Source organism: Pseudonaja textilis, chromosome Z (genome assembly GCF_049901715.1).
Source record: "Pseudonaja textilis isolate UNSWEBS1 chromosome Z, rPseTex1.2, whole genome shotgun sequence".
NCBI lineage: Eukaryota > Metazoa > Chordata > Lepidosauria > Squamata > Elapidae > Pseudonaja > Pseudonaja textilis.
In genome coordinates, this window is record NC_142008.1 from 82,363,121 (window position 1) to 82,390,940 (window position 27,820).

The following is a 27,820-nucleotide window of genomic DNA, read 5'->3' on the forward strand; positions in this document are numbered from 1 at the left end:
TTTTGCACTTAAGCCGAAAATCGACGAGCAACTAGACAAGCTCGTCGCACAAGGGGTACTAGAGCCCATCGACCATGCCCGTTGGGAAACGCCCATAGTTACCCCCATCAAACCCGATGGCTCCATCAGAATTTGCGGGGACTACAAGGCCACCCTCAATCACGCGCTACAGCAAAGCGCCTACCCCGTCCCAGTAGTACAGCACCTTCTGCACTCACTGGGGGGAGGCCGGGTCTTCGCAAAACTCGACTTGGCACAAGCGTATCAGCAATTGCCGGTCGATGCGGAGACAGCTGAAGCGCAAACGATTGTTACACACCGGGGGGCCTTTCGGTGCAACCAACACCAATTTGGAGTCAGCGTCGCTCCAGGAGTTTTCCAAAGTCTCATGGAAAGACTCCTCCAGGGAATAAAAGGGGTGGTTCCCTACTTCGATGACGTGCTGATCGCAGCCGCCAACAGAGAACAATTGGAGACCCGTTTAAAGGCGGTGCTTAACAAATTCAAAGATGCCGGCCTTAAAGTCAGAAGAGACAAATGCCAACTCCACACCGAGAGGGTCGAGTTCCTGGGGTACCTCCTGGACCGGCACAGAATACACCCAACTGGGAAGAAACTCAGAGCCATCAAGGAAGCCCCCACACCAACAAACAAGGCGGAACTACAGGCATTTTTGGGACTGCTTAATTTTTACAAATGTTTTCCTACCCCAAAAGGCGACCGTGGCGGAGCCCCTACACCGGCTACTCGATAAAACGGCCACCTGGACCTGGGGGAAGCGGGAGGAGACTGTGTTCCAACGAACAAAAAACCTGCTAACATCGGACGCAGTCCTGATCAAGTATAGCGAGACCCTTCCGCTCACGGTAACGTGCGACGCATCACCGTTCGGCATCGGAGCAGTCCTCAGCCACACCCTACCCGACGGGAAGGAAGCACCCATCGCCTTCTTCTCCCGAACGCTGGCCAAACCGGAAAGAAATTACAGTCAACTGGACAAAGAAGCCCTCGCCATCATCGCCGGAGTGAAAAGGTTCCACGAATACCTTTATGGTAGGGACTTTTCCATTATTACGGACCACAAGCCCCTGCTCGTGATACTCGCAGGGAACAAGGCCACCCCGAACATCCTGTCGCCACGGATGACGAGGTGGTCTGAGTTCCTGGCCGCATACTCATACGAACTATCACACCGGCCCGGTAAGAACATTCCGCACGCTGACGCACTAAGCTGGTCACCACTACCCGACTTAGATGACGACCCAGCGCCCACAACAACGACCCTGCAAATCGAGACCCTACCCAGCCCACTCTTAACCGCGCCAGACATTGCCCGTGAAACAAATAAAGACAAACGGCTGGCGCGGGTATTGAGCTGGGTAGAGCGGGGGTGGCCAGAAAGTGACGGCGGCGAACAGTTCAGAGCCTTCCGAAACCGCCAAACTGAGCTGTTCTCGCAAAGGGGATGCATACTCTGGGGTGACCGGGTAGTCATACCGGAAACACTACAAGACGGAGTGTTGGCAATGCTGCACGAGGGACACCCGGGGGTCGTCAAGATGAAAGCCCTGGCCAGAAGCTACGCTTGGTGGCCAGGGATGGACAAACAAATCGAGACATGGGTCGCCGGTTGCAGCAGGTGCCAAGAATCGAGAGCCACCCCCCCCCACCGCACCGGTCCTGGAATGGGAGACCCCGAGAGGACCATGGTCGCGAATACACATAGACTTCGACGGGCCAACCAAGGGGCATACATTCCTCATCACCGTAGATGCTTACTCCAACTGGCTGGAGGTAAGCACTATGAGGGCAACAACAACAGAAGCGGTCATCGACAAGCTCAACGGACTCTTTGCAACACACGGGTTACCGGATGTCATAGTGTCGGACAATGGGCCACAGTTCACGGCACTGGCATTTTAAAAATACCTAGCCGAACGGGGCATCAGACACACCTTAACCTCGACGGCTCACCCAGCGGCGAACGGTAGGGCGGAACGGATGGTCCAATACACAAAAAAGCCATCCATAAAATCGAAACCGGCAACATCCAGGAAAAAATAAACAAACTACTCTTCATACAGCACATCACTCCGAACACGACCACGAACAAGAGACCAGCGGAGTTACTAATGGGAAGGAAACTGAGGTCTCCACTGGACCGCCTACACCCCACCTACAACCCAGAGAAACCCCGGACTCCTCCAGCCGGTACCGGGCATTCAACATCGGGACACGGTCTACGCAAAGAACTTCACGGGAGACCCCTCTGGGTTCCGCACAAATAACACAGGTATCCGGCCCCCCGATCATACAGACTCGAAACGACAGACGGGAAGAGCTGGAAACGGCACATCGACCAGCTACGGTCCAGACTAGCCGCCAACACCCCCGACGCCTCGGCAACGGCAACCAAGGAAAGCAGAGAGGGAAGGGAATCCTCAACATCCAAGCCGGCAAACGACGGCAGGCCGGAATCATCAACGGCACACACCCCAACGCAAGCCGAACACCCCCCACCAGAAGACAGAAACGCTCAAATAAACCAGCCATACTCACCAGCAGACTTCGAACTGTCGCAGACGGGATCTTCACCTGGAACGTACAGCCAAGCCAGCTCAACCAGCCCGGAAAGACCGAGCGAGAGCAACAGGAACCGCAACTCGACCAACCCAGGTAGTCCGGGCGGGAGCTGCGGCGATAGGCCCGGCTCACCCTTCCAGGCGGTTCCATCAGCGAAGTGGAGAGCGACGTGGAGCCCGTCCTAACCGGCCGACGACCACACACCGACTGAGCCACGCAGGTCAGCCAGACAGGTTCGAAGCCCCACCTACCTGCGCGACTACGTCACGACACTGCGTCGGACGAAACCATCAGGGGAGGGGTGTTCTGTATTAACATTCTTGAAGACTCGCATTCTGATTGGTCCACCCAGACCGCAATCCGATTGGTTCACAGAACGCCTGTGATTGGAGCGCTAAAAATCTACCGCGATTGGCCGAGCCGATCGCGGGAGATTCAAAGCGCTGCCATTGGCCGCCGAGCCGCCGGCCGGCTGTATAAAGCCAAGCGGCTCGCACACTTAAAACTGTCCTTGCTCAGAGCTGAATTAAAGAGCTGATTGTTCACTTTCGCGTCTTGCCTCTTATGTGACCCGATCCACCGATCTAACAGAAAGGTGGCTGGTTGGAAAATAAATAAAGATAAGACAAAGATCTTGAGAAAGAATATGCTATCAAGACAAAAGGAAGAATTGGCAGATCTACTGAAAATTCAGGTCACGAATAAGATCAAGTATTTGGAGATACATTTGACAGCAAGATGTAGTACACTAAAAGAGAATACTTATATCAAACTTAAGCAGCAGATAGCGCTAGATTTGGCGAAATGGGAAAATTTACAACTGTCATTAATAGGGAGAATATCAACAATCAAGATGAATATATTACCCAGAATTATGTATTTGTTCCAAACAATACCAATTAGGCTTGGAAAAGATTACTTTGAAGATTTAAATAAAATTGTGTTGAAATATATATGGCAAGGTAAGAAAGCGAGAATAAAGTTAAAAATTTGCAAGATGCCAGAATAAGAGGAGGATTTGGTTTGCCTAATTGGGAGTTGTATTACCAAGCTACAAATTTGATGTGGGTTAAGGAATGGATAACATTAAGAAATACTAGATTGTTGACATTAGAAGGACATGATCTGTTGTTGGGGTGGCATGCCTTTCTATGGCATAAAGGAACTAAAACACAAGGGTATTTTAGAAGACATTATATACAGGAGTCTCTGTGGTTAAACTGGGAGAAGACTAAAAGACAATGTTATTTGAAAATTCCAGTCTGGTTTTCGACTACTGTAGCATTTTCTTATTCTATAATATATAAAAAGGAACAAACAGTTAGGTATGGTGAAATATTGAATGGAAAGGGTGAACTTAAATCTATGCAAAAATTAGAGAAACAAGGTATAAAGATGAATTGGTTTTCATATGTGCAAATATATTCAAGGTATGATAAAGATTCTAAAACAGAAGGTTTCTATGATAAACTGACTGATTTAGATAAGATTTTGACAGGTACTGATGAAAAGGTGATTACAAAATTGTATGGATATTTATTAGAAATTAAACTAGAAGAAGAACAAGTCAAAGAAACAATGATTGCTTGGGGGAAGAATTTTGGATATGGGATTGATCTAGAGAAATGGCAAAAATTGTGGTCTCAAAATTATAAAATGACAATGTCAATAGCATATAAAGAAAATTTGTATAAGATGTTTTACAGGTGGCATTCCCCCCCACGACAAGAATAGCAAGAATGTTCAAGAACAAATCTGAAAAATGTTGGAAATGTCATCAGACACCAGGCTCATATTATCATATGTGGTGGATTTGTGCAGATGCTAAAAAATATTGGACTAAAATCCACACGTGGTTAGAAAAAATGACAAAAAAACATATAGATTTGAAACCAGAGATATTTTTATTGGGAATTTTACCTGAAATATATTGTAAAGAATTGAAATACTTGATCGTAAATGTATTAACAGCGGCTAGGATTGTATTTGCTAAAAACTGGAAAAATGAGAAAACACCATCACAGGAAGAAATCATTAAAAAAATATTGGAATGTGCTGAAATGAGTAAATTGACATTTGAAATCAGAGAACAAGATGATAAACAATTTTATAAAATTTGGGATCTATTCTATCAATGGTTAGACAATAAAACATGGTAATGAAATATGTAGATTCTTAGAAAATAATAAATATATAAAGATCTATTCTTTTCTTATTATATCGAAAAAATGATTGTAGGATACATTTGAGATGTATAAAACAAATTAATTAAAATATGGATTCTTTCGTAAAACATGAATGAATAAAAGTATAGTCAAATGATTGATTAACAATGATATCAATGTATTTAATATTTGATTGAAAATATGAGAATATATACAATGTAATTGTAATTGAAGATTATGAAATGGAAGCACAAAACAATTTGTAAACCAACCGGCACACTGTATGTATATATATGGAAGATGGCTTGATGTTTTTATGTTTTGTTTATGTTTGTCTTAAAAACCAATAAAAACTTTATAAAAAAAACCAATTCTTTAAAAAAATTCTAAATTGTAAATGTTTATAATAATCTCAGTTATTTCATCCTGCAAGTATAGCTTACACTGACTTCTAGTAGTATTGTTGCCACACACCTCTATTTATGTCAGCTTTTGGGAGAAAGACATTATTATAATTTGGCCAAGTTACACATATTCTATCAATATGTGGCTGACAGTCTGTGGCTACATCAAAACTCTGGTTACCAAGGGTCTGATTGTGAAAACAAAGTAAAACTGTACTTAAGTTCACTGTATGTTAGGATATGAACATTCTGGTTTAGCTTTGTCTATAAGGATAATAATAGGCTGAACCTAATTACTATGTCTGACAGTTTGGTATGCTGATTAAAATCATCAAGCTACAAATAAGAACACCGTGTCTTGTCTTAAGCATGAAGTTAGCTGGCCAGATATTCTCTCTTAGCCCTAAGAAAGCAATGCTAAATCATTTGCAAAAATTGACCTTAGGAGTCAAGACTAACTTGTAAGCACAACTTCCACCCTTATAAACAACAATATATGAATATTGTCAAACTGGTTATGTAGATAGAGTAAATTCCTAAATTTTGGCACTAACACTGCTTTGTTCTAGCTGCACAGTTAAAAAAGAGAAGTGCAAAGAATGATTAAACATTGGTTCATTTATCAGAGTTGTCTTTGCCATAATAAAAGCTACTATTCATTGTCAATGTTCAAGCAATATCTTATTATAATATAGTACGTCTCAATTTATGATCAAGTAGGACAGATATTAGAATAGGCAGATGTGCATTAAACCATCCCCCCTCCCCCCAAATTCAGCTTTGGATAAAAAGGATATAATGGATTTGAACATAATGAGACTACTTTAATCTCCTTTACTATACTTGTATATTTTTAGCCACTACTTAGGTATTAGACATACAGTGTTACAAGATATACAAACATAACTCATGTGACTGATGTCCTACCTGAAAAAGAGACTTTTTTTTTTTTACTAAAAAAGAAAAAAGTTTGGTCCATAACCTGACTTGGGTTTTTCTTCAGTTAGTGAGCAGCAAACTCATTCAGTCTCATCACTTTGTTTCCTGAAAACTTACTTCTTCCTATCATGAATTTCTCCAAGTAGTCATCCCAAGAGCCAGGATCTGGATGTAGCTTATTCATCAAGTCAAAGTGATAAAAGGAGACCGCAACATCCTTTGCATTACGAGCCATATAGATCATCTTCATTGGAGTAAAGAAAAATACATAGAATGCGTAAAACTCTATTGATAGGTTTTTGCTACTGAAGAGTGTAGAGTAATGAAAAAACACCGGTGATTATAGCATCTTATAAAGCAGAAGTGCTCAACCAGGCAACCTCACATAATTCCATCTGGATGCACGGAGCACCTGGGGCCTGTCCAGCAACGTTTTAATAAACTTGTTAATCTAAAAATCATGTTATCAGGTTCCTCATGATTTCTAGTATAACTAGTAAATACTAAAATGAGACTGCAAACAAAGAAATACAGTATAGTGATCTTGTCTATAGAGCCGTGGTGGCACAGTGGTTAGAATGCAGTATTGCAGGCTATTTCTGCTGACCTGCAGCTCCCTGCAATTTGGCAGTTCAAATCTCACCAGGCTCAAGGTTGACTCAGACTGTTGGGGATAATATGCTGACTCTGTAAACTGCTTAGAGAGGGCTGGAAAGCACTGTAAAGTGGTATATAAGTCTAAGTGCTATTGCTATTGCTATATCTCTACATCTAGAATGGGCTCAACTTGGAAAACAGCTATATGTAAGTTGAGAATTACTGTATTATTCAAACGTTCACATCTGTAACACTTAAAGGGAAAGCTGTTGGAAGTTGTTTCCACTCCCACTGCTTTTTTTGCCTAATCATTCTTCTTCCTTTTGTAGGTAAGGAAATATCTCTGAAATGACCATCCATCAGGGATGGAGCATCAATGTAATCATAATTATATCTGCAAGACATTTTACATTTTTCTTTTGTCAAGACTTTTCTGAGAAAGTTATAATAATAAATTCCAGATTGTAAAAACCATTTTCTCCTGATTTGTAATTAACATTGCACACACACATATAATCTGGATTGACAGGTAAGGGATTTAGATTCTGATCAAAGTGATTAATACTTAATCAGTTGATTAGACTTGCTTTAAACAAGTATTACCCTTTATCTGCTTCAATTCAGGAGAAATACCACTGATTTAATCTCTTCACTTTTTTTAGATAGGTTTTCTAAACAGAATTGTTACAATTCTGACCAATATTTTTTTAAAAAATCATTTCTGCTCTATTTTTTGTGGCAGTACCACAAAAACCAATATGTTTTATAGCAATATTACTAAAGAATTAGCAAAACTTTGTAGGTGGGGTATATGGAATATGCAGTGCACTGCATATTCCCACACCAATTTTGGAGGAAAGATACAAAAAGAATACCATATGAGCTGGGATTGTGCCTTTGTGGACAAGGGTCTATTGCAGAGGTGGTATACAGCAGGTTCTGAACTAGTAGCGGAAATTTTGAGTTGTTTGGAGAACCAGCAAACACCACCTCTGACTGGCCCCACTCCATCTATTCTCTGCCTCCCAAGTCCCAGCTGATTGGCTGGGTCTTCTTTTGTTGTCCTGCACAGGAGAACAGAGCTGGAAATCAGGTTAGTGAGGCCGGGAGGGAATGGGGATTTAACAATATCCTTCCCCTGGAGTGGAGTAGGAGTGGAGATTTTATAGTATCATTCCCCTGCCACGCCCACCAAGCCATGCTATGCCCACCAAGCTACGCCCACAGGAACCAGTAATAAAAAATTTTTTGAATCCCACTACTGATCTATTGAAACTGTAGCTCTGGTCCCAGTATTCTGCAATTTATATAAGGAAAATACCTAACAAAATATCTGAGAAATACTGATCTTTTATCAACTACTTTTACCAGATCAATATGAAATAGTTTCTCTGAAGGTAGCCAAATTTTGCTATGATGCATGTAAAATTAGGCAAACTGTAATTGCCCATTGTTAATACTCCGTCAATCGCAATATATTATTCTGTCTTTTATTTTAATGTTTTACTACTATTATTATTTTAATGCTTTTATTTGCTGATCTGTGACAATAATAAAGATTGATAGATTGGTGAGATGCACAGGAAAAGATATCATTTCTGATGGAGGAAACTGTAATTTTAGCAAGACTTCCCACGTAAAGGAAAAAAATGACATGAAGAGTTCTGGTGTTAAATAAGTCAAATGATCTAGTGCATGGACTGGCATCTGACATCTCCCAAACAACATTTATTTTTGGAGAGCTACATCCATAAAAAGATGTAAGTAACTAGCAACTCTGATGACAGTATTTGAGGCAAATTGACTTCTAAAGGGTTTGATTTGTTTTGGATTAGAGGCTCTCTGCCATCCAGATTTTTTTTTCCAAAATGTATCATGCTGACAAAATATATTTACCTTGCAGCCTTTGTCCCAAAAAGACTTGGGAAGTAGGTTTACTGGGAGATGGGTCTTCACCATGCGAGGAGAGGGCATATGAGTTAACTGTTCTGTGCCTTGCAAGCAAAACAGTGAGATGGTAAGGAATATCATATAGACACTGCTGATATAGAAAATAATAGGAAATACAGGAGGCACCCATTAAACTGATTAAATTCAGTATGTGTGGTGTGTGGGTGGGTGCCTTCAAGGCAGTTTTGACTCCTGGAATTATTCAGTACTTATTTAGGTGATTAGAAAAAAGCTAAAAGATCACTGATAAACATTGAAAAAAATATGTGACTAAAAAGGATGATTAAAAGATGAATTATTGATTTTTCATTATCATAATCTAGTTCCTTTCCCATAAAGCACATAGTATAGTAAGCTTCCAATGAATCCTATCTGTGGCAGCATTTTTGGTATCTTTCCATTTGATATCCACTGTTATTGATTAAATAATAAAACTAAAAACTGAACTCTACATTCCACCTAGGCAGCAGTCTTTGAACATCATTTTTTTTATAAAAATTTTTTTAATTTTTATTCTAGAAAAAAAAAGCATTTGTTTGACATACATTTAAAACAGACAAAATATATATATATATATATATATATATATATATATATATATATATATATATATATATATATATTCTTAAGTTTTCATGGTACTTACATGTATGGCATTCAGCTTTGTTCGGGTATTTTCCCTACGTCATTGTAGTTGTGCTTTTAAAGTTGTAGCAACGTTTCGGCAGAATCTCATCTCCCATCATCAGGCTTCTGTATAGTGTACACTGTAGTTGTGCTTTTAAAGTTGTAGCAACGTTTCGGCAGAATCTCATCTCCCATCATCAGGCTTCTGTATAGTGTACACTGTAGTTGTGCTTTTAAAGTTGTAGCAATGTTTGGCAGAATCTCATCTCCCATCATCAGGCTTCTGTACACTATACAGAAGCCTGATGATGGGAGATGAGATTCTGCCGAAACGTTGCTACAACTTTAAAAGCACAACTACAATGACGTGGGAAAATACCTGAAGAAAGCTGAATGATATATATGTGTGTGTGTGTGTGTGTGTGTGTGTATCTTTGGTTATTCGGGTTTTCTCCCACGTAAAATTGGAAGTATCAATGAGAACACACCCCCACCCAATCAGAACACAGCCAAGCCCCCACCCAATCAAGTCACACCCCCACTAGCAGTTAAAAGGAAGAAGCAGCTGCAAGCTCACATTACTCTGAGAAGCACAGAGCCGAAGACACAAGCCTGAAGATGATGAATGAGACTTCATCGAAAAGTTGCCTAGATACTTCCAATTTTATGCGGGAGAAAACCCGAATAACCAAAGATCCACATACAAATACCTGCGAGAACCTCAGAAAACATACATACATACACATACATATATGTAAGCGTATGTATGTATGTGTATGTATACATACACACACACACACACACACATTTTACAGCATATATTGAGCAATGGTTAATTTTTTTTTCTTTATCTTTATCATTGACGTGATCTGCCTTGTTACAATAACTCCTTCGTTCTTTTAATGTTTTAATTTCTCTATATAGTTTATAATTAAATACACATCTTCTATAATTTCCATAACTTATCGAAATATCAAATATTACTTTTCTTTAACCAATCATACCAAATTTCATAATAGTCACTATCTTGTTTATTTTTTAACAATTTGGTTAAGCTATCCATCTCAGCACATTCGTGTATTTTTTTTAATTACCATATCTTCTGAAGGAATGACAGTTTCCAGTTTTGTGCATAGGTTATTCTGGCCGCAGTTATGATGTGCAAAATTAAATATTGATATTTTTCTCCATCAGTTTCATGTATACTATTGGATAGCCTTTCATAAAAGCAATATTTAAGACCACTTTCTTTCCTTCTCTCAAATTGATCCACAGACATTCCTAATACATTGTATTCAGTGTTTCCTGATGTTTCCCAACTATTGGAGAATTTATGGGAAACTTAGTATATCTGTAAATATATATGGATAAACTCCCCTCCAAACAAGTTAACAAGTTCTGGAAAAGTCTTGTGAGCAGTGGAGGATATAAAAGCTGAATTACTTGCACAGTATTCATTCTCCTATGTTTGTCAAAGAAAATGAGTGTCTATTTCAGGCTGCACAAATATGTGTCTGTCGTGCATCTTGCGTCCCTCTCCCTAAGCATTATTGGAAAAGTCAGTAAATTCACTGTTGCCGCCACACCAAAAGATGCATGCCAAACATCTTCAACATCTTTCAGGCCCAATGCTGCCACTCTGTGCCAGGTATTTATTAGTGACCTATGAAGATTTTAAATTTATCAATGTGGCTCTTTTTCCTCTCAGTATGCAGTGCTGCTCTGCATTATCTACAAACACCCCAAAAGCATACAATGGGCAAAATAGAAATTTGATTAAAAAAATAACATGTCAGGTTTTCAGTTACCTGGCATTGTACATAGCACGCCTAATCTGGAACCCACAGCACACTGGTAACACACTTTAAGAATGATTATGGGCAATGAGGAATTTGGATGTAGCTCAATTTTTTTTTAAATGAAATGTTAACCAAATGTTTGCCCAATCCAATGCTTTTGCTAAAATACTAAATACTTACCACTACAGAGAACTTCTGCCCCTTTCATGTCTATGTGACATCATGATGCATGTACAAGCTTATATTTGTCTTCCTCTAATCCTACTGTGTAGCAGAGGTGGTATTCAGCAGGTTCTGACCAGTTCTGGGGAACTGGTAGCAGAAATTTTGAGTAGTTTGGAGAAGCAGCAAATACCACCTCTGACTGGCCCCACCCCCATCTATTCTCTGCCTCCTGAGTCCCAGATGATCAGCTGGGTCTTCTTTTGTTGCCCTGCACAGGAGAATGGAGCTGGAAAGCAGGTTAGTGGGGTGGGGAGAGAATGGGATTTTGCAGTATATTTCCCCTGCCACACTCACCAAGCCATACCATGCCCATCAAGCTATGCCCACAGAACCAGTAGTAAAAAAATTTGAATCCCACCACCGCTGTATAGGCCTCTGAACTTAGAGACTTGTCTGCAGGGCATTTGATTTCCTTTGATTTCTTTTTTCCCCCACTATCCATCCAGTAGACTCAGAATTCTTTTAAAAAATAGTTTCAAGAAATAGTATATTTTGTTTTATATATTGTAATGTTTCTTTTTTGTTCTGATTGTGTTTTTGTGTGTGTGTGTGTGTGTGTGTGTGTGTGTGTATAAGACCACTTGATAGTGATTTTTTTCTAGCTGCTATTAGCAATAGCTCAAATGAGAAGACATGAAAAAAAGAGATCTCTAACATTTAACCAAAAAACTATCCTTTACTAAGATGCTGGATCAATGCAGGAAAATGTATTGATTCTCCATAAGCATCCAGTAAGCCTCAAAGGAGCTGGGTCCGATAATAATGCTGGAAAACTGGATTCATTTTTTTCATTTAGTTAATCTTTTTTTAAATGATATTAGTATGAGACACACAGTGTTCTGTTTTAATATGGATTAGCAGGTGTAACCATTATTTTATCATATATTTGAATACATGGGATGGTAGCCTATAAAATAAGTAGTGATGAATGGCTTTTTAATCTTTTCTTATTTTTATTTGAATTTTTTTATGCCCACGATACTCCACAAACTATTCTTTCAATGGGCTTAGGACTTGAAACAGTAAATCTATTTGGATATCTGTATCGTACTTATTTCATGCGATGCAGCCATCTCCTCTTACTCTTACAAATGCCTGTTGTTTTTCTCCTATTTCAGACAGAAAATGGACAAAATAGACCCTCCAAAATAGACCTCCTCCAAAAATACATATTTTACATATTTCCATTCCTCATAACGTAAATGTTTTTATTCCCTCCAAGATATTAAATAAGGAAGTACAGAAATGACTTGCCAGATGTACATCTTGATCATTTCTACCCTGTGTCTCTAAAGTTCACATTAATCAATAGGGATCAAAGCTTACCTGGTGGCATCTTCCCTGGGACAACACATTCTAACATAGGCACTTTATTGAAAATAGCATCTCTTTTGCATTTATCAGGATCACCGTTATTCAGAATCATATCCACAATTTCACTTAGCCACGTTGTGCCTGGAAACAAACAGCCCATTAGGTTTGTCAGAAGTTGTATTGAAATCTGCATTCCAAGAGAAAAAAAACTTCATAAAATGCAGGCATCATGAAAAAGTGACAAACCATCAGGTTGCCCTTTTCCAATACTGAGAACTCACCAGATTTGGGGTATGTGGCTATCACAATATCATCTGGCCGACTCTGGAAATTTTCAATTCTATCCCAGTCAAAGGAGAATGCATAGACTATAGGAATGCCATGGACTATCTGGCAATCCCGACGAAAATAATCTTCGGTAGCCATCTCTGCAAAAATGTCAAACATTAGAGTCAGAAAAAAATAAAACGAATATATGAAAGAGTTCTCATACTTTATCAAACATTTTGCTAAATAAGTTGGGAAGCCTACTTTAATCAATTTAAACTTTGACCATCATGCAAAATAAAAGGCTAATTTTACATTTTATCTTTCTGACTAGATACTTTAAGGGTGTCTTCTTACCAACATTTCATTTTAGAGCTTTTAAAAACATGTTTGATATTGTATTCCATATTTATTTTAAAAAATTACCACCAACACCAACAGTAATTGTATAATTAGAAGTCCACCTTGTACTATATTATATTGGAAATATTATTTTAATGTCCAAAGAGATGCTGCCAACACATTCAAAGATACTTTCTCTTGCAACAGCCCATCTAACTTCTTTATTTAAAGGTTCTTTCTTTCAATTTAAAAACAGTTTACAGTTTGAAAATTCATCTCCATAAAGTCAACTTAATCAAACAGATTGTGGTTTAAATTCACCATCATCTTTTTAAAAGACACTAATGGCCATGTTTTCAAAAAAACAACATTGTAACCTGAAAATTACTAATTCATGCAAAATCTTTAAAGCAGAAAACCTTGCAAATTGAATATATTTGTTTAGTAAATAAAAAATAAATTACAGTTTCACATAAGTACAATATTTTTCTTTTTTTAAGTTGATCACTATTCTTCCACAAATAAAATCAAGCTAAGCATGTATTTCAGTATTCTTTGTTCTATGTGATAACCTAGATTACACCATTATGTTTGTTGGTTTTTTTACTCAGATTGATGAACCTACAAATTATGTCTTGTTCCATAAATCATAATTTAAACACTCAAAACAATGTGTAAACAGGTTTAAGTAAATCAGGAAGTGAGGTTACCCTCCCATGTCAAGAAGACTCTCCTCTATATCATTCAGAGCCTGGATCCCCTAAACCTTATTTTAAATCCCTCACAGTTGATTTGATTCAAATATTAATCCAAAAATACAGTTTAGAAACCACAATAGTGAGATTCACACATTAGACAAGCCATAAAATGTTAACTTTGGGTGGAGTTTGATTTAGCACATTGCCTGAGGATAGCCACAAATCCCACTCTTCCATCAGATCAAGGCAATAGCCCTGTTCACCACAATCACTCTAAAAAAAATTGCAGCAGAAATAATTTCAAACAGCCCCACATTAGATTATACCACCGAGTTCTTGTATGAAGATATAAATCCTGACAGCTGATGTTTCCTCTTTGCTTTCTGAACTGGGGGAGAGGGCTGTGGGAGGGAAGGAGGATCATTATTTTCTGTTCTCAAATCATGAAAGAAGCCTAAACATTTGACTAGGAATTGCAAAACACAGGCCCAATGTTTCTAGAAGCCATGTTACTTACACTGAGAATTAGAAATAAAGCCTTACCTTTAACTTTGCAGCAACAGCTGATAGCCTACAACAAGGCAGTGTGATTTCCTTTCCAGATCTATGAACTGGGAAGAAACTGTGGAGGGTTTTAGCCAGTCAGAGGCCTTGAGAAACAGCCAAGGAAACCAAAGGTCCCATTACCTAATCTCTGTATGCAAAATAGGTGGAGCTGGGAAGGCAAACTGAGAGGAGTAGAAGTCAATGATTTGCTTTTTCTTCTAAAAGAAAAAAGTTTAAGAGGGTTCAAAAACCAAGAAATAGTTAGGGTATGGTGCCTTCAGTTGCTGAGTCCTACTTTATTTTTCTATCTAGTCATTTCCAAGATTCTTTTTTTCACACAGAACTTTAGAAGCAGGCAAAGCAAATGAGTTTCGATATTCTGGTGTGGTGCTTTGAAAACATAATAAAGGGGGGGGGAGTCTTTTCAGCAGTCAGATATAGTTTAATTGAAAAGAGAGATGTCTTTGATCTGTCTTCAGCACTGGTACAGCAGGCCCAAAATTAAAATTGCATCAACCCAACCGTGTTGGGAAAGGTGATTTTGATTTTGCAAGGATGGTAGCTCTGTTGGAGGATAAGAGAAAAGGCACTCAGGGAACATACTCTAACATAGATTCACCAGTTTAGCAGATTACCTGGACTGCTTAATCAACCTATTGTTTACTTCCTTTTCTGTTTTTTTTCCTGACAAGATGTTCAAAACACAAACACTGATCTCATCTGTTTCACTTTACAGGTTGTACCTGATGATAGAATTGCACTACCTCTGTAAATAAGATGGCATGAAATTGTTTAGTGCTAGTGGGATAAATGGTTCTGAGTATTCTGTTTCCAAATCAGGAGACAGAAATTTCCTAAGGTTTTCCAAAGTAGCTAAATGGAGGGAGAATCAGCTGTTTTGAATTTTAGCTTGATCACTTAGGGAAATCCCAAACAGCATAAGCAACCTGCAACTGTGTCTTCTATTGTGCCATGATCTTTGCACAAAACTTTTGATGTTTCTACTGACACCTGCTATCTCTAGGCACTTGATTTTTCAATCATGTGGCGGAGAGTTGAATGTCCTTTTGTACTTAATCTAGGCTACATAAGTAGTCTTCCTTTTCTTGCAATTTTCCAAAATCATCTTGTCAATTAGGAGCTGATCCTTTGTTCCTCTGCTGTTCAGGGATTTTCCTTTCTACTCAGGTGAAAAGAGATGGTTTCAGCTAGATGGTTTTGGACTGCATCAGCTACCACAACAATTAGCAATTTGAAGGTTATTGATAAGCAGGTAATTAATGCCTGATGCAGCCCTTTTTTGCTGGGTCTTTCATTATCAGGTAGGCTTTGTCAGAAGGTAGCCATTTTTCAATTTCTCCTTCTTGCAATATGTTGTTAAACTGCTTGGCAACTATATGTGTAGATTAACCAAAACCATGTAATTAAGTGTTTCAATCAAAACCATGCAATTTATCTTCACTTGGAGCTGACCAGCCCCTGATCTTCCTTGCTCTTTACCACTTTTGCTATTATTACTAATTCCTTCATTTCAGCTTTTTTTTCTTATCCACTTCCTTTAACATTTCTTTGGGTTATCCCGTATCTGCGCCAGAACTGCACTGTTTGTTTGTTTATTGTGTGGGAAGCCACCCCTTCTCCTAGAAGAATGAAATATTTTGAGAAATATTTAAAAAGGCAGAATATTATGTTTTCCAAAAGGAGAAATGGAGAAACATGTTTTTAGAGGCAGACATATAACCCACAGCAGATGTCAACACTTAAGAGATAAAGAGCTTATTGAAAACTAGATAGCTCTACTAATAGGCATAGCAAATATTGCAGGCAGAAATCCATTCAAGACAAGTTATTTTGAAATTCCCTGCAGCAAAGTCTGAACATAATAATAGGATTAGCCCTCATCCAAGAGCCAAAACAGATGAAAGCCATTAAGCCACATTAGGAATTGCCTAACACCCTTTCATAACACAAACCTTCATTGCATCACCTTCAGAGCAGTCCAAACTTCAACCAAACTTAGCTCAGACAAACACCAAGGATTTGTACTTTGCTTATAGAGTCAGCTATGATCCATACATAACCCATACATGGCCCCATGGGAGTCTGACAATATCCAATAGAATACATGTTCCTGCACAGGAACAGGAGGCTCAAGTGCAAAACTTAAAAAAAGTATAAAAACCCCTTACTCTCAACTCCATTTTGTCAGTTGCATCAGAACCATGTGCTTGGTGGTTCTGTTCATTATAAAACCTTCTTTCCAATTAGCCTCCATGTTTCCAGTGTCTTTCTCCCAGCTTGGAATGGAACCAGATGGATATTTCTTCCAACCATTGTTTGGTATATACAGGTGCCCACAATATATATTGACATTTCATCTAGATTAGTAGAACATAATAAAATATAAACATTTAAAAAAATTCTATGTTCAAATATCAAAGTTAGGTCATCTAACTATGAAGTGCAGCATTGATTATATTTTAAAAATCAGACACTGAGATTGAAGTATATGCCCTCCTCTTACAGCCAGTCAAGATGTGATCTAGTTTGAAATGGGATCCTGCAATCACATTGAAAATAGTATGCTTCATTTATACAGAGTCCCAGCAGACATTTCTTCCTAGTCGCATACTGTTAATTGATAGAAACATTTCTGATTGAATTAAAATTGGAGGTTCTGCCTATAATTTGCAATTGGAGCTTTGTATCTGCTGATCTTGGCTATAGTTATTTGCTGCTGTATTATTTCTGGAGCTTCCTTTATCTTCCTTGTTTCTAAGTAGTGTCTCTTGATTAGGTATTCTTTGGTTTTTTGGTCTTTAGCTTTTTCTTTTATATGTTCCAGCTTATTTGCCTCCGATCTCAGCTTGCTGATTTTATTTTCTAGTCTGATCTTTGATTTTGCTGGTGCACTGTTTTGCTTCTTTGCTGAATTGCTCTATTGCCAATCCCCCTGGTTTGTCTCTGCAGTCTGAGTTACTGCCGACAAAGTTAAATATTTCTCTGATTTCCCTGCCCTGGATAGACCTTTTTCAGTTCTGCTTCTCTGAATATTTTATTTTGTTTTATAAATTGACATTGATCAGTTAGCCTCTGTTCTGTTATTTCTGATTTTAAATGTTGTTCTTTGTAGAGCTATTGCTATGTTACTAATTTCACAACTGCAGTGATTCATTTAACAACTGTGGCAAGAAAGGTCATAAAATGGGATAAAATGGGATAAAATTTACTTAACGAATGTCTCACTTAGCAATAGAAATATTGGGCTCCATTATGGTTGTGAGTTGAAGACTACCTGTATAAAATAATAAAAGGTGCTCTGTAGCTTTAAAATTCAAACAGACAAACACCTGCCACATAGCAATACTTAGTAGTCGTTGATAAGAAAGACAAAAAATCTGGATGGTAGATATAGTAATTGTTCTGTATTAACATTCTTGTAGACTCGCATTCTGATTGGTCCACCCGGACCGCAACCCGATTGGTCCACTGAATGACTGTGATTGAGGATTAAGAATCTCCCGCGATTGGCCGAGCCGATCGCGGAGATTCAAAGCGCTGCCATTGGTCGCCGAGCCGCCGGCCGGCTGTATAAAGCCAAGCGGCTCGCACACTTTAGCTGTCCTTGTTCTGAAGTCACAATAAAGAGCTGATTGTTCACTTTTGCGTCCCGCCTCTTATGTGACCCGATCCACCGATCTAACACTGGCGACGAGGATGGGATCGTGGGGCGAGGACCAACTAGCACGTGGCAAATGGCGCTCAACGACCTGCAAGATGGCCAGCACCCTGCCACCCGCTCCGTTCGACCCAGCCACCGAGGACTGTGAGTCGTACATCGATCGCTTCCAGATGTTCCTGGAATGCAGCAACCTCAAGGACACCAACGGCCAGAGGAAACGGGCAGTGTTTCTGATGCACTGTGGCCCTATGGTATTCAAGATGGCCAAGGCGCTGGCCAAGCCTGCCGACGTAAAGGAGATGGACTGGGCTGACCTCGAGCCCATCTTGCGCCGCCATTATGCCCCTGCCGTGCCCATCCTCATCCGTAGGCATGACTTCTACCGCCGAGATCAGCGCGAGGGCGAAACCATAGGCGACTTCGTGGCTCAACTGCGGAACCTGGGAGGCCCCTGCGGATTCCCCCGACCTGGACCAGGCACTTCGGGACCGAGTCGTCCTCGGACTCAGAGACCCCGTGCTGCAGAGCCGATTAATGGCCAAAGGCGACATCTCCCTCGCCGATGCCCTCGCCGAGGCTACCACCGCTGAGGCCACCCGCCAGTCGGCAGCCCGGATGCGTCAAGCAAACACGACTGAACGGCCACCGACCAACAAAGCGACCCCAGCCTCAGCAAAGCCCAGAGAAGCCAGCCGCCGAGAAACAACCACACATCATGGTGACCTCGAACCCCAATCCGACACCGAGGACGAAGACGAGGAGATCCATTGGCTGCAGACCGAGCGCGACCGCCGGGACCGCAGGGGACATAAGTCGGGTTTCCATTGCGCCGGCTGCGGCAGCGACCACCCCCGCTTTGAATGCCGTTTCCTTGACGCCATTTGCTGGCATTGCGAGAAGCGGGGGCACATCGCCAAGGTGTGCCGGAACAAAAAGAGCTACAGCCCGCAACAACGAGGAAACAGCCCACGACGATGAGACAGCACTCCCCCCAGGCACCGAGACCGCCCGACCGAGAGCCAGTGGAGCCGCGACAGCCACAGCAGACGACTCAGCGAAGCACAGCGCCGTGAGGAAACCCACCAGACGGTCGTCATCGGCCATTCATCAACCATGGATGCCCGAAAGGTACACGTGGCACTGTGCATCGAGGACCAGCCCTGCGAGATGGAAGTGGACTCCGGGTCCTACCTCTCAATGGTCTCTTGGCGCACAATCAAGCGCCTAGTACCGACCATCCGCCGCAACGAACTAGACGACCAGAAGCTAATCTTGAAAGACTACCAGGGAAACCGCATCCCTGTGGCCGGCATCGGGCATTTTAAAGTCACATTCAAGAACCACACCGACATCTTGCCACTCACAATCGTGGACCGGGACCGCCCCAGCTTGCTCGGCCTGCAATGGTTCTCCCCGCTGGGAATCGAGGTGACGGGCATCCATCACACGGACGAGGCCGACTGGGAAGCGACCCTCGTAAAAGAGTTCCAGGAGGTCTTCTATGACTCGCTAGGCAAGTACCGAGGGCCCCCTATCTCTTTCAACCTTAACCCTAACATCACCCCAATCCGCCTCAAACCTCGGCGAGTGCCATTTGCGCCTGTTTAAAATCGACGAGCAGCTAGACAAGCTCGTCGCGCAAGGGGTACTCAGAACCCATCGACCATGCCCGCTGGGAAACACCCATAGTCACCCCCATCAAACCCGATGGCTCCATAAGAATTTGCGGTGACTACAAGGCCACCCTCAATCACACGCTGCAGCAAAGCGCCTACCCCGTCCCAGTAGTACAGCACCTTCTGCATTCACTGGGGGGAGGCCGGGTCTTCGCAAAACTCGACTTGGCACAAGTGTATCAGCAATTGCCGGTCGATGTAGAGACAGCCGAAGCGCAAACGATTGTTACACACCGGGGAGCCTTTCGATGCAACTGACTCCAATTTGGAGTCAGCGTCGCCCCAGGAGTCTTCCAAAGTCTCATGGAAAGGCTCCTCCAGGGGATAAAAGGGGTGGTCCCCTACTTTGATGACGTGCTGGTCGCAGCCGCCAACAGAGAACAATTGGAAACCCGTTTAAGGGCGGTGCTTAGCAAATTCAAAGACGCCGGCCTTAAGGTCAAAAGAAACAAATGCCAACTCCACACCGAGAGGGTCGAATTCCTGGGGTACCTCCTGGACCGGCACGGAATACACCCAACCGGGAAGAAACTCAGAGCCATCAAGGAAGCCCCCACACCAACAAACAAGGCAGAACTACAGGCATTCTTGGGACTGCTTAATTTTTACAATGTTTTCCTACCCCAGAAGGCGGAACTACAGGCATTTTTGGGACTGCTTAATTTTTACAATGTTTTCCTACCCCAGAAGGCGACCGTAGCGGAACCCCTACACCGGCTACTTGATAAAGCAGCCATCTGGACCTGGGGAAAGCGGGAGGAGACTGTGTTCCAACAAACAAAAAACCTGCTGACATCAGACGCAGTCCTGATCCAGTATAGCGAGACCCTACCACTCATGGTAACTTGCAACACATCACCCTTCGGCATCGGAGCGGTCCTCAGCCACACCCTACCCAACGGGAAGGAAGCACCCATCGCCTTCTTCTCCAGGACGCTGGCCAAGCCGGAAAGAAATTACAGCCAGCTGGACAAAGAAGCCCTCGCCATCGTCGCCGGAGTGAAAAGGTTCCACGAGTACCTTTACGGTAGGACCTTTTCGATCGTTACGGACCACAAACCCCTGCTTGGGATACTCGCAGGGAACACCCTGAACATCCTGTCACCCCGGATGACGCGGTGGTCTGAGTTCCTTGCCGCATACTCGTACGAACTGTCACACCGGCCCGGCAAGAACATTCCGCACGCTGACGCACTAAGCCGGTCACCACTACCAGACCTAGACGACGACCCAGTGCCCACAACGACGATCCTGCAAATCGAGACCCTACCCAGCCCACTCTTAACCGCGCCAGACATTGCCCATGACCTCGACGGCTCACCCGGCGGCGAACGGTAGGGCGGAACGGATGGTCCAATACACAAAAAAAACCATCCAAAAAATCGAAACCGGCGACATCCAAGAAAAAATAAACAAGCTACTCTTCATACAACACATCACGCCGAGCACAACCACGAACAAGAGCCCAGCGGAGTTACTGATGGGAAGGAAACTGAGGTCCCCACTGGACCGACTACACCCCACCTACAACCCAGAGAAACCCCCAGACTCCTCCAGCCGGTACCGGGCGTTTAACATCGGGGACACGGTCTATGCAAAGAACTTCACGGGAGACCCCCTCTGGGTACCTGCACAAATAACACAGGTAACCGGGCCCCGATCATACAGACTCCAAACGACGGACGGAAGGAGCTGGAAGCGGCACATCGACCAGCTACGGTCCAGACTAGCCGCCAACACCCCCGACGCCTCGGCAACAACAAACATGGAAAGCAGAGAGGGAGGGAAAGCCTCAGCAATCAAGCCGGCGAACGACGGAAGGCCGGAATCATCAACGGCAAAACCCCCAATGCAAGCCGAACAAACCCCACCAGAAGACAGAAACATGCAAATAAACCAACCATACTCACCAGCAGATCTCAAACTGTCGCAGACAGGATCTTCACCTGGGAGGGACAGCCAAGCCAGATCAACCAGCCCGGGAAGACCGAGCGGGAGCAATGGGAACCGCAACTCGACCGACCCAGGCAGTCCAGGCGGGAGTCGCGGCAACGGGCCCGGCTCACTCTTCCAGGCGGTTCCATCAATGGAGTTGAGAGCGACGCAGAGCCCGTCCGAACCGGCCGATGACCACACACAGACTGAACCGCGCAGGTCAACTAGACAGAGTCGGAGCCCCACCTACCTGCGCGACTACATCACGACGCTGCGTCGGACGAAACCATGAGGGGAGGGGTGTTCTGTATTAACATTCTTGTAGACTCGCATTCTGATTGGTCCACCCGGACTGCAACCCGATTGGTCCACTGAATGACTGTGATTGGAGCACTAAGAATCTACCGCGATTGGCCGAGCCGATCGCGGGAGATTCAAAGCGCTGCCATTGGCCGCCGAGCTGCCGGCCGGCTGTATAAAGCCAAGCGGCTCGCACACTTTACCTGTCCTTGTTCTGAAGTCACAATAAAGAGCTGATTGTTCACTTTCGCGTCCCGCCTCTTATATGACCCGATCCACCGATCTAACAGTAATACTTGAAGGAAACAAAATAGAAGACAAAGAACTGGAGAAAATTACAAAATACAAGGCCGGTAAATAGAATTACATCATGCTGATTGCTAAGTGGTTCGTTACATGACCATGACTAATTTTATGACTTTTTTTTTTTTGCTGTGCAGCAGTAGTAAAACGAACACTGAAGTTGCTAAATGAACCCATTCCAAGAGGCATTTTTGCTGAAAACCTCTAGTAAACACCAGTTTCCAGGGCGGGGAAAAATGCATCAATTGCTCAGATGGCCATAAATGCAACTCAGCTGCCTTGCACACAAAATATTATCACATGACCATGGGGGTGAGGGAAGTGCCATCAGAACTTTGAATCCAGGTTGTAAGTATCTTATTTTGAGTTCACTGTAACTTTGAATAAGTAACTAGGCATAATTTGAGGTAAATCTGTAATTTCTCTACCCCTATCATGTCCTTGCAGTTTCCTCTTTAACTGGTTCCTGAATGTAGAGCCTGAGTAACTGTGCCTGTGAATTCTAGCATATCAAAGTATTAAGTAGCAAAAATCTTGGGGAGCTACTAGAGGCTGCAAAAGTTTTTGTTTTCTATATAACTTGAATGGCCATCTATGTTTTTGCAAGCTCTAGCTTACGACCCTATTTTTGTCATTAGTGGAAGAAAACTAATTAAAAATATATTAGCAGCCATTCTCCCAGCTTCAAATGTGTTTTGAAATAAAATGGGTCTTGAAAAGTGAAACACAGTTGGATATCCTATTTACTAAAATCACACATACATTCCAGTTATGAAATCTGTTGTCATTAATACACAGAAGGATTTTCTGCAATAAATAGATGCCTTGGGAATAAAGAAAATTATAATGATGTGAAAGAAGTTTATGAAGCTAAATCTCTCCCAGCTGCAGAGTTAATCAACCAGATTAATACTTTGTGGTGGCTTAAAGGCTTTGATAATGGCAGAGAATTCTAATTTCCATGACATCATTGTTTACTTAGTAATAGCAGAGGATCTTGGAGACCCAACTGAACAATCATTAATCTTTTGGCTATGAAAAAACCCATAACTGCAAAAGTGAAATATGGAGAATATTGTTAATTTTGTAGAATCTACCAATGTATTGTTTCATTACAACTGTGTTTGCCTCTGCTCTAAATCTGCGTTTGCAGCAACTGTGGACAATTCCTTCCTAACATACGAATATATATATGAAGAATCAGGATAAATGGGCCTCTCAGTTTTAACCATTACCATGCTAGGCAAGTGCTTGGAGGGTAAAATCTTAAGATTGAATTGTTTGGACGCACTTTCACTTGGGTAGGAAATGAGCAGCTGTAAAGCTTCTTTCACATATTTTTCTTGTGCTCTTGGGAAAATCAAAACCTTGGGGATTATCACCATAGTGTAATCCTATTACCTAAACACTTCTTTACACCCCTGTTGCTCATTGAGCAAGGTGAACAATTAGCTGTGTGAGAGTTATTTGATCACAATTAACTGCCTTGCTTTTTTTGTGTATTATGATACTGTGAGATGTCCCCTTTCTTTCACCAAAGATCTTGCTATTTGAAGAATGGAATCAGGATAAGGACTCTGGATTTAAACTAGGACATAAATTTATTTGGCCAATAATGTCACAAACTAGCCTATTTTATACAGTTGTTGGAATCACAGTGCTGTAGGAAGTTTGGGCATAACCTTGAGCTCTTAGAAATATTAAAATGTTAAAAACAAAAATAAGTGGAAGCCTTCCGTGTTGTGCTTATTTCGGAGGCTATGCAAGCCACCTGGTGTGGAGAGGCTGGGTGAAGCAAGGTGTGGCTGGGAGGGGAAGGCACAATATTCAGCCAGTTCACCGAACTCCATAAAAAATTAACTATCAGTTCTACTAAACCAGTGAAAACTGGCTGAATCCCACCATTGGTGGAATCTGTATGTGAACAGGAGGAGTGGGCTGTTAAAACTCCAGCAGGCTGAGGCTAAAATGAAAAAACTTAGCAATCCTGAAGCTCAGACAGGAGGTGGGAGATGCAATGCAAGAGCAGAAGAAGGCTGATCCCTGAATTTCACCAGAATATTGGGACTTGTGATGTGTTTGGTGAAACAGCTCAGGTGAACTCCTGCCCCAACAGCCACAGAGTGCTCTATAAAGATCCTGCTGGGACTAAACTACCCAAACTCAAATTATACTTGATAACCCTAGGGAATTCTTATGAGTTACAGAGGAGGAAAGGAATATCTGATATCTAGTGTAGGGTGTGACCTTTAACTGTTTATTGTCTTACACTTACCAGAGGTGGAGATGAGAAGGACATTTTGTAAAAGAAGCTCTGGAAAACCAGAATAAAAGACCAAAACTACAGAGCAGATTCAAAGAATTTGGAAAATAGTTTGGACTACTAGAATATGGAGTAAATGTTAGAATTGGCCTGTCTAAATAAATGATTTTGCTTTGAAATAATTGGCTTTTGACTGAAATTAACATCTGCTGGAAAAAAGACGGCATGGAAATTTGAGTGGAAACCTATAATTTTGAACTCTTCTTGAAATATATTGAGACTTTTACTGTTTAATATATTTATATCACTATCATGATTGGAGTTAAAGAAACAGTTGTGGAAATGAGAGGACTTTTTAATGAGATGACTTTGTTGTTCCAAAGTATTAAAATATTAATGGATGGCATAGACAAGAAAGGGGAAAACATCCTGCAAAGAACAATGAATAAAGACCAAACTGCCATGAACTGGTGGAAACAACAGAAAGATTGGATGAAATGGACTACTTAAGCCAGCAAACTGACTACAAACAGGGAAAAAACATGGATCAGAAAAACCAGCAAATGAAGCAAAAGCTCAATGAAGAGGAAGACCAGACAAATGGCAAGCAAAAGGTGTGGAAAGAAAAGTTGAAGAGGTGACATCAACAAATAAATCAAGTACTGGAGCAAAGAAACTAGGACTGACAAACCAGCTGATAAAAGAAGAAAGATCAAAGAAAATAAAGCAGATAAATCAACAATTGTATAGACAGGAAGATATCTTTGATAAGCAGATTGAGACATGGACAGACATCTGGGAGAATTGCCAGCATAAGTTTGTATTGGGAGAAATGCTTAGATTGAATAAGAAAGAAAGAGACAAAGACAAAGATGAGGAGTGTGGGAGGTAAATAAAAAAATGGATAAAAATTGAAGTACTGATGAAGACAAGAGATGATGGATAGAAAAAAAATCCTTTTAAACATTAAGATAGCTTGTTATGAGTAGATAGAGGCAGAAAAAAAATTAGATGGGGGAAATATTAGAACATAACAAAAAGATTAGAGGTTTACAGATGTTAGGGTTTTTTGATTGTTTAAATAATATGAGGATCAGCTAAGTTTGCTAAATGTGATAAAAGGTTATCAACGGGGTGGGATTCAAAAATTTTAGCAACCAGTTCTGTGGGTGTGGCATAGGTGGTGGGTGTGGCTTGGTGGTCATATGACTGGGTGGGCATGACATGGTGGTCATGTTATTAGCTGGGTGTGGCCAACTCAATATCACTCACATCGAGGCACGCATCTCTTTGCCTGGCCTCTCATGACTGTGGGGATGCTGCATCAGTTGTAAGTGTGAAAAATGGTCATAAGTCACTTTTTTCAGTGCCATTGTAACTTTAAAGGATCACTCCACACAAGCAAAGTACCAGCAAAGAAGGGGAAAAATAACTCCAGAGGTGTTCCTGAGACAGGAAGTCTAGTCCTACCAAGAATGTAATAAGGGTTAACAGAGATGCAGTTTCTGTAAGCAACACCAGAATGTTTCCTTCCTGCCTTCCTTACAGGATTAGGCCAGTAATTTCTTCTAACAATCGGTTCTCCGAACTGCTTAGAATGTTAACAACCAGTTCTAGAGAATAGGTGTGAACTGGTAGAACCCCACCCCTGGTTATCAATATTGTTATTATAATTTGGATTAGTATGAATGATACCCAGAATCAACGTTGTCCACACACAGTATGGATGTATATTTTAATAAATAAATATATAATAATAATAATAATAATAATAATAATAATAATAATAATAATAATAATAATACATCTAAAAGCGGCCATAGCAGCAGAGGCCAATAAAAATATCACAAAACAGTTGTGTGCAAAACAGACTTGTTCTTAAGAGAGGAAAAAGAGGGCAACAATAGTAGAAAAAATAAGCTTATGACAGGATGCTTCTAACAGTCTTAAACAACATGTGTTAATCAAAGTTGATGTTTTTATTTCTTTATTTAGATACATAAAAAACCCAAGATCTAATCCAATTAAATCTGCATGACACTTCATCATTTCACTTGGTAAGTGCTAAAGAAATTTCAGCTGTATTAAAGACTTGTGATTTCCCTTTTACAACTCTAACATTTTGCAAAAAGATTTTCTGTGTGCTACCAAAACAGTGTATTGTTTTTTTCCCTGTGTTCACTTCACTTTTGTGATTTTTATTGAACATTGTGGCTGAAGATTTCTGTGAAAACTAAAAGCTAACCTTATTTGTGACCTACACCAATCCAGAAGAAAGATACTGTCAGCTTCAAGATCTCTTCCTCATCCTTTCTACTGCTATGCTCACTGCTCTCTTTCGGCTGTCATTAGTAACGTAGGGAGGGGGGGAATTGGAGTGGAAGAAAGCTGGAGGTGTTACATTCCTGTGCTGTAGATGAGAAGGAGGAGGGGGAGTATAAATTCTTGTCCTTAAATTTCTATTTCCTTGCCTAGCTTTCTTTCCTTTTGTGCAGCTGCAAAGTTTTATCAAAAGGTCAACGGACAGAGGCCTCATCACCACCTGAAGATGCCCACATGATCATATTCAGAACTTTTAATTGGAAGAGTCTTTTGGACTTTGTGGGGGGTGGGAACAATGCTATCCTTTTGTATATATGATCTGCGCGCCAAATTCTTTAGATTCAGAATTTTCCCTATAGCTTCCACTTTGAAATTTAGTAAAAGAGAAAACTTTGCTCTAACCATTGGAGTCTGAGTGTTTCTTTCCTGGATTTTGAATGGAGCACAGACTGACAGATACAATGCATGCTGTTTGAATTATGTATTGGAGATGTAAAAAGCCTTTCTGCTGGCTTTGCTTTTTCCAGCTATAATCTGCGTGCTAATATTCCAAGGTTTTTGCAGTACTGGAAAAGATAAAAAGAAAAAGAAAGGTTAGCAGTGAGAATTTAAGATAAAAAGGGATCATGTTGCACAGGTCTGGCCTCTAGTATTCAGCAAAAGAATTGCATAGGAGCACACTGAAGCAAATTACTTTAAGATATTTTACAATAGCAGAATAATATTGAAAGGGTCCTTGGAGGTTTTTTAGTCCAGCCCCTGCTCAAGCAGGAAATCTTATCCTATTCTGGACAAGTGGCTGTTCAGTCTCTTCTTAAAAGCCTCCAATGATGGAGAATCCATAACTTCTGAAGGCAAGCCATTCCACTGGTTAATTTTTCTC

General features: G+C 41.3%; 1 protein-coding gene across 2 annotated transcripts in view; it reads right to left on the minus strand.

The window, feature by feature from the left end:
• Nucleotides 1–14,792, minus strand: part of SULT1B1 (sulfotransferase family 1B member 1) — an 83,050-nt gene extending 68,258 nt beyond the window's left edge. The window contains exons 1-6 of one of the 2 annotated variants that reach the window (XM_087917688.1): nucleotides 14,454–14,792; nucleotides 14,237–14,311; nucleotides 12,885–13,031; nucleotides 12,616–12,744; nucleotides 8,585–8,682; nucleotides 6,209–6,335 (exon numbers count right to left, since the gene is read on the minus strand). In XM_087917688.1, coding sequence (XP_087773814.1) covers nucleotides 6,209–6,335; nucleotides 8,585–8,682; nucleotides 12,616–12,744; nucleotides 12,885–13,029 — 499 coding nt within the window. In that variant the 5' untranslated portion in view covers nucleotides 13,030–13,031; nucleotides 14,237–14,311; nucleotides 14,454–14,792. The remainder of the gene's footprint in view (nucleotides 1–6,208; nucleotides 6,336–8,584; nucleotides 8,683–12,615; nucleotides 12,745–12,884; nucleotides 13,032–14,236; nucleotides 14,312–14,453) is intronic. The other variant, XM_026719587.2, reaches the window with a different exon arrangement.
• Between the last annotated feature and the right edge of the window lie 13,028 nt (nucleotides 14,793–27,820).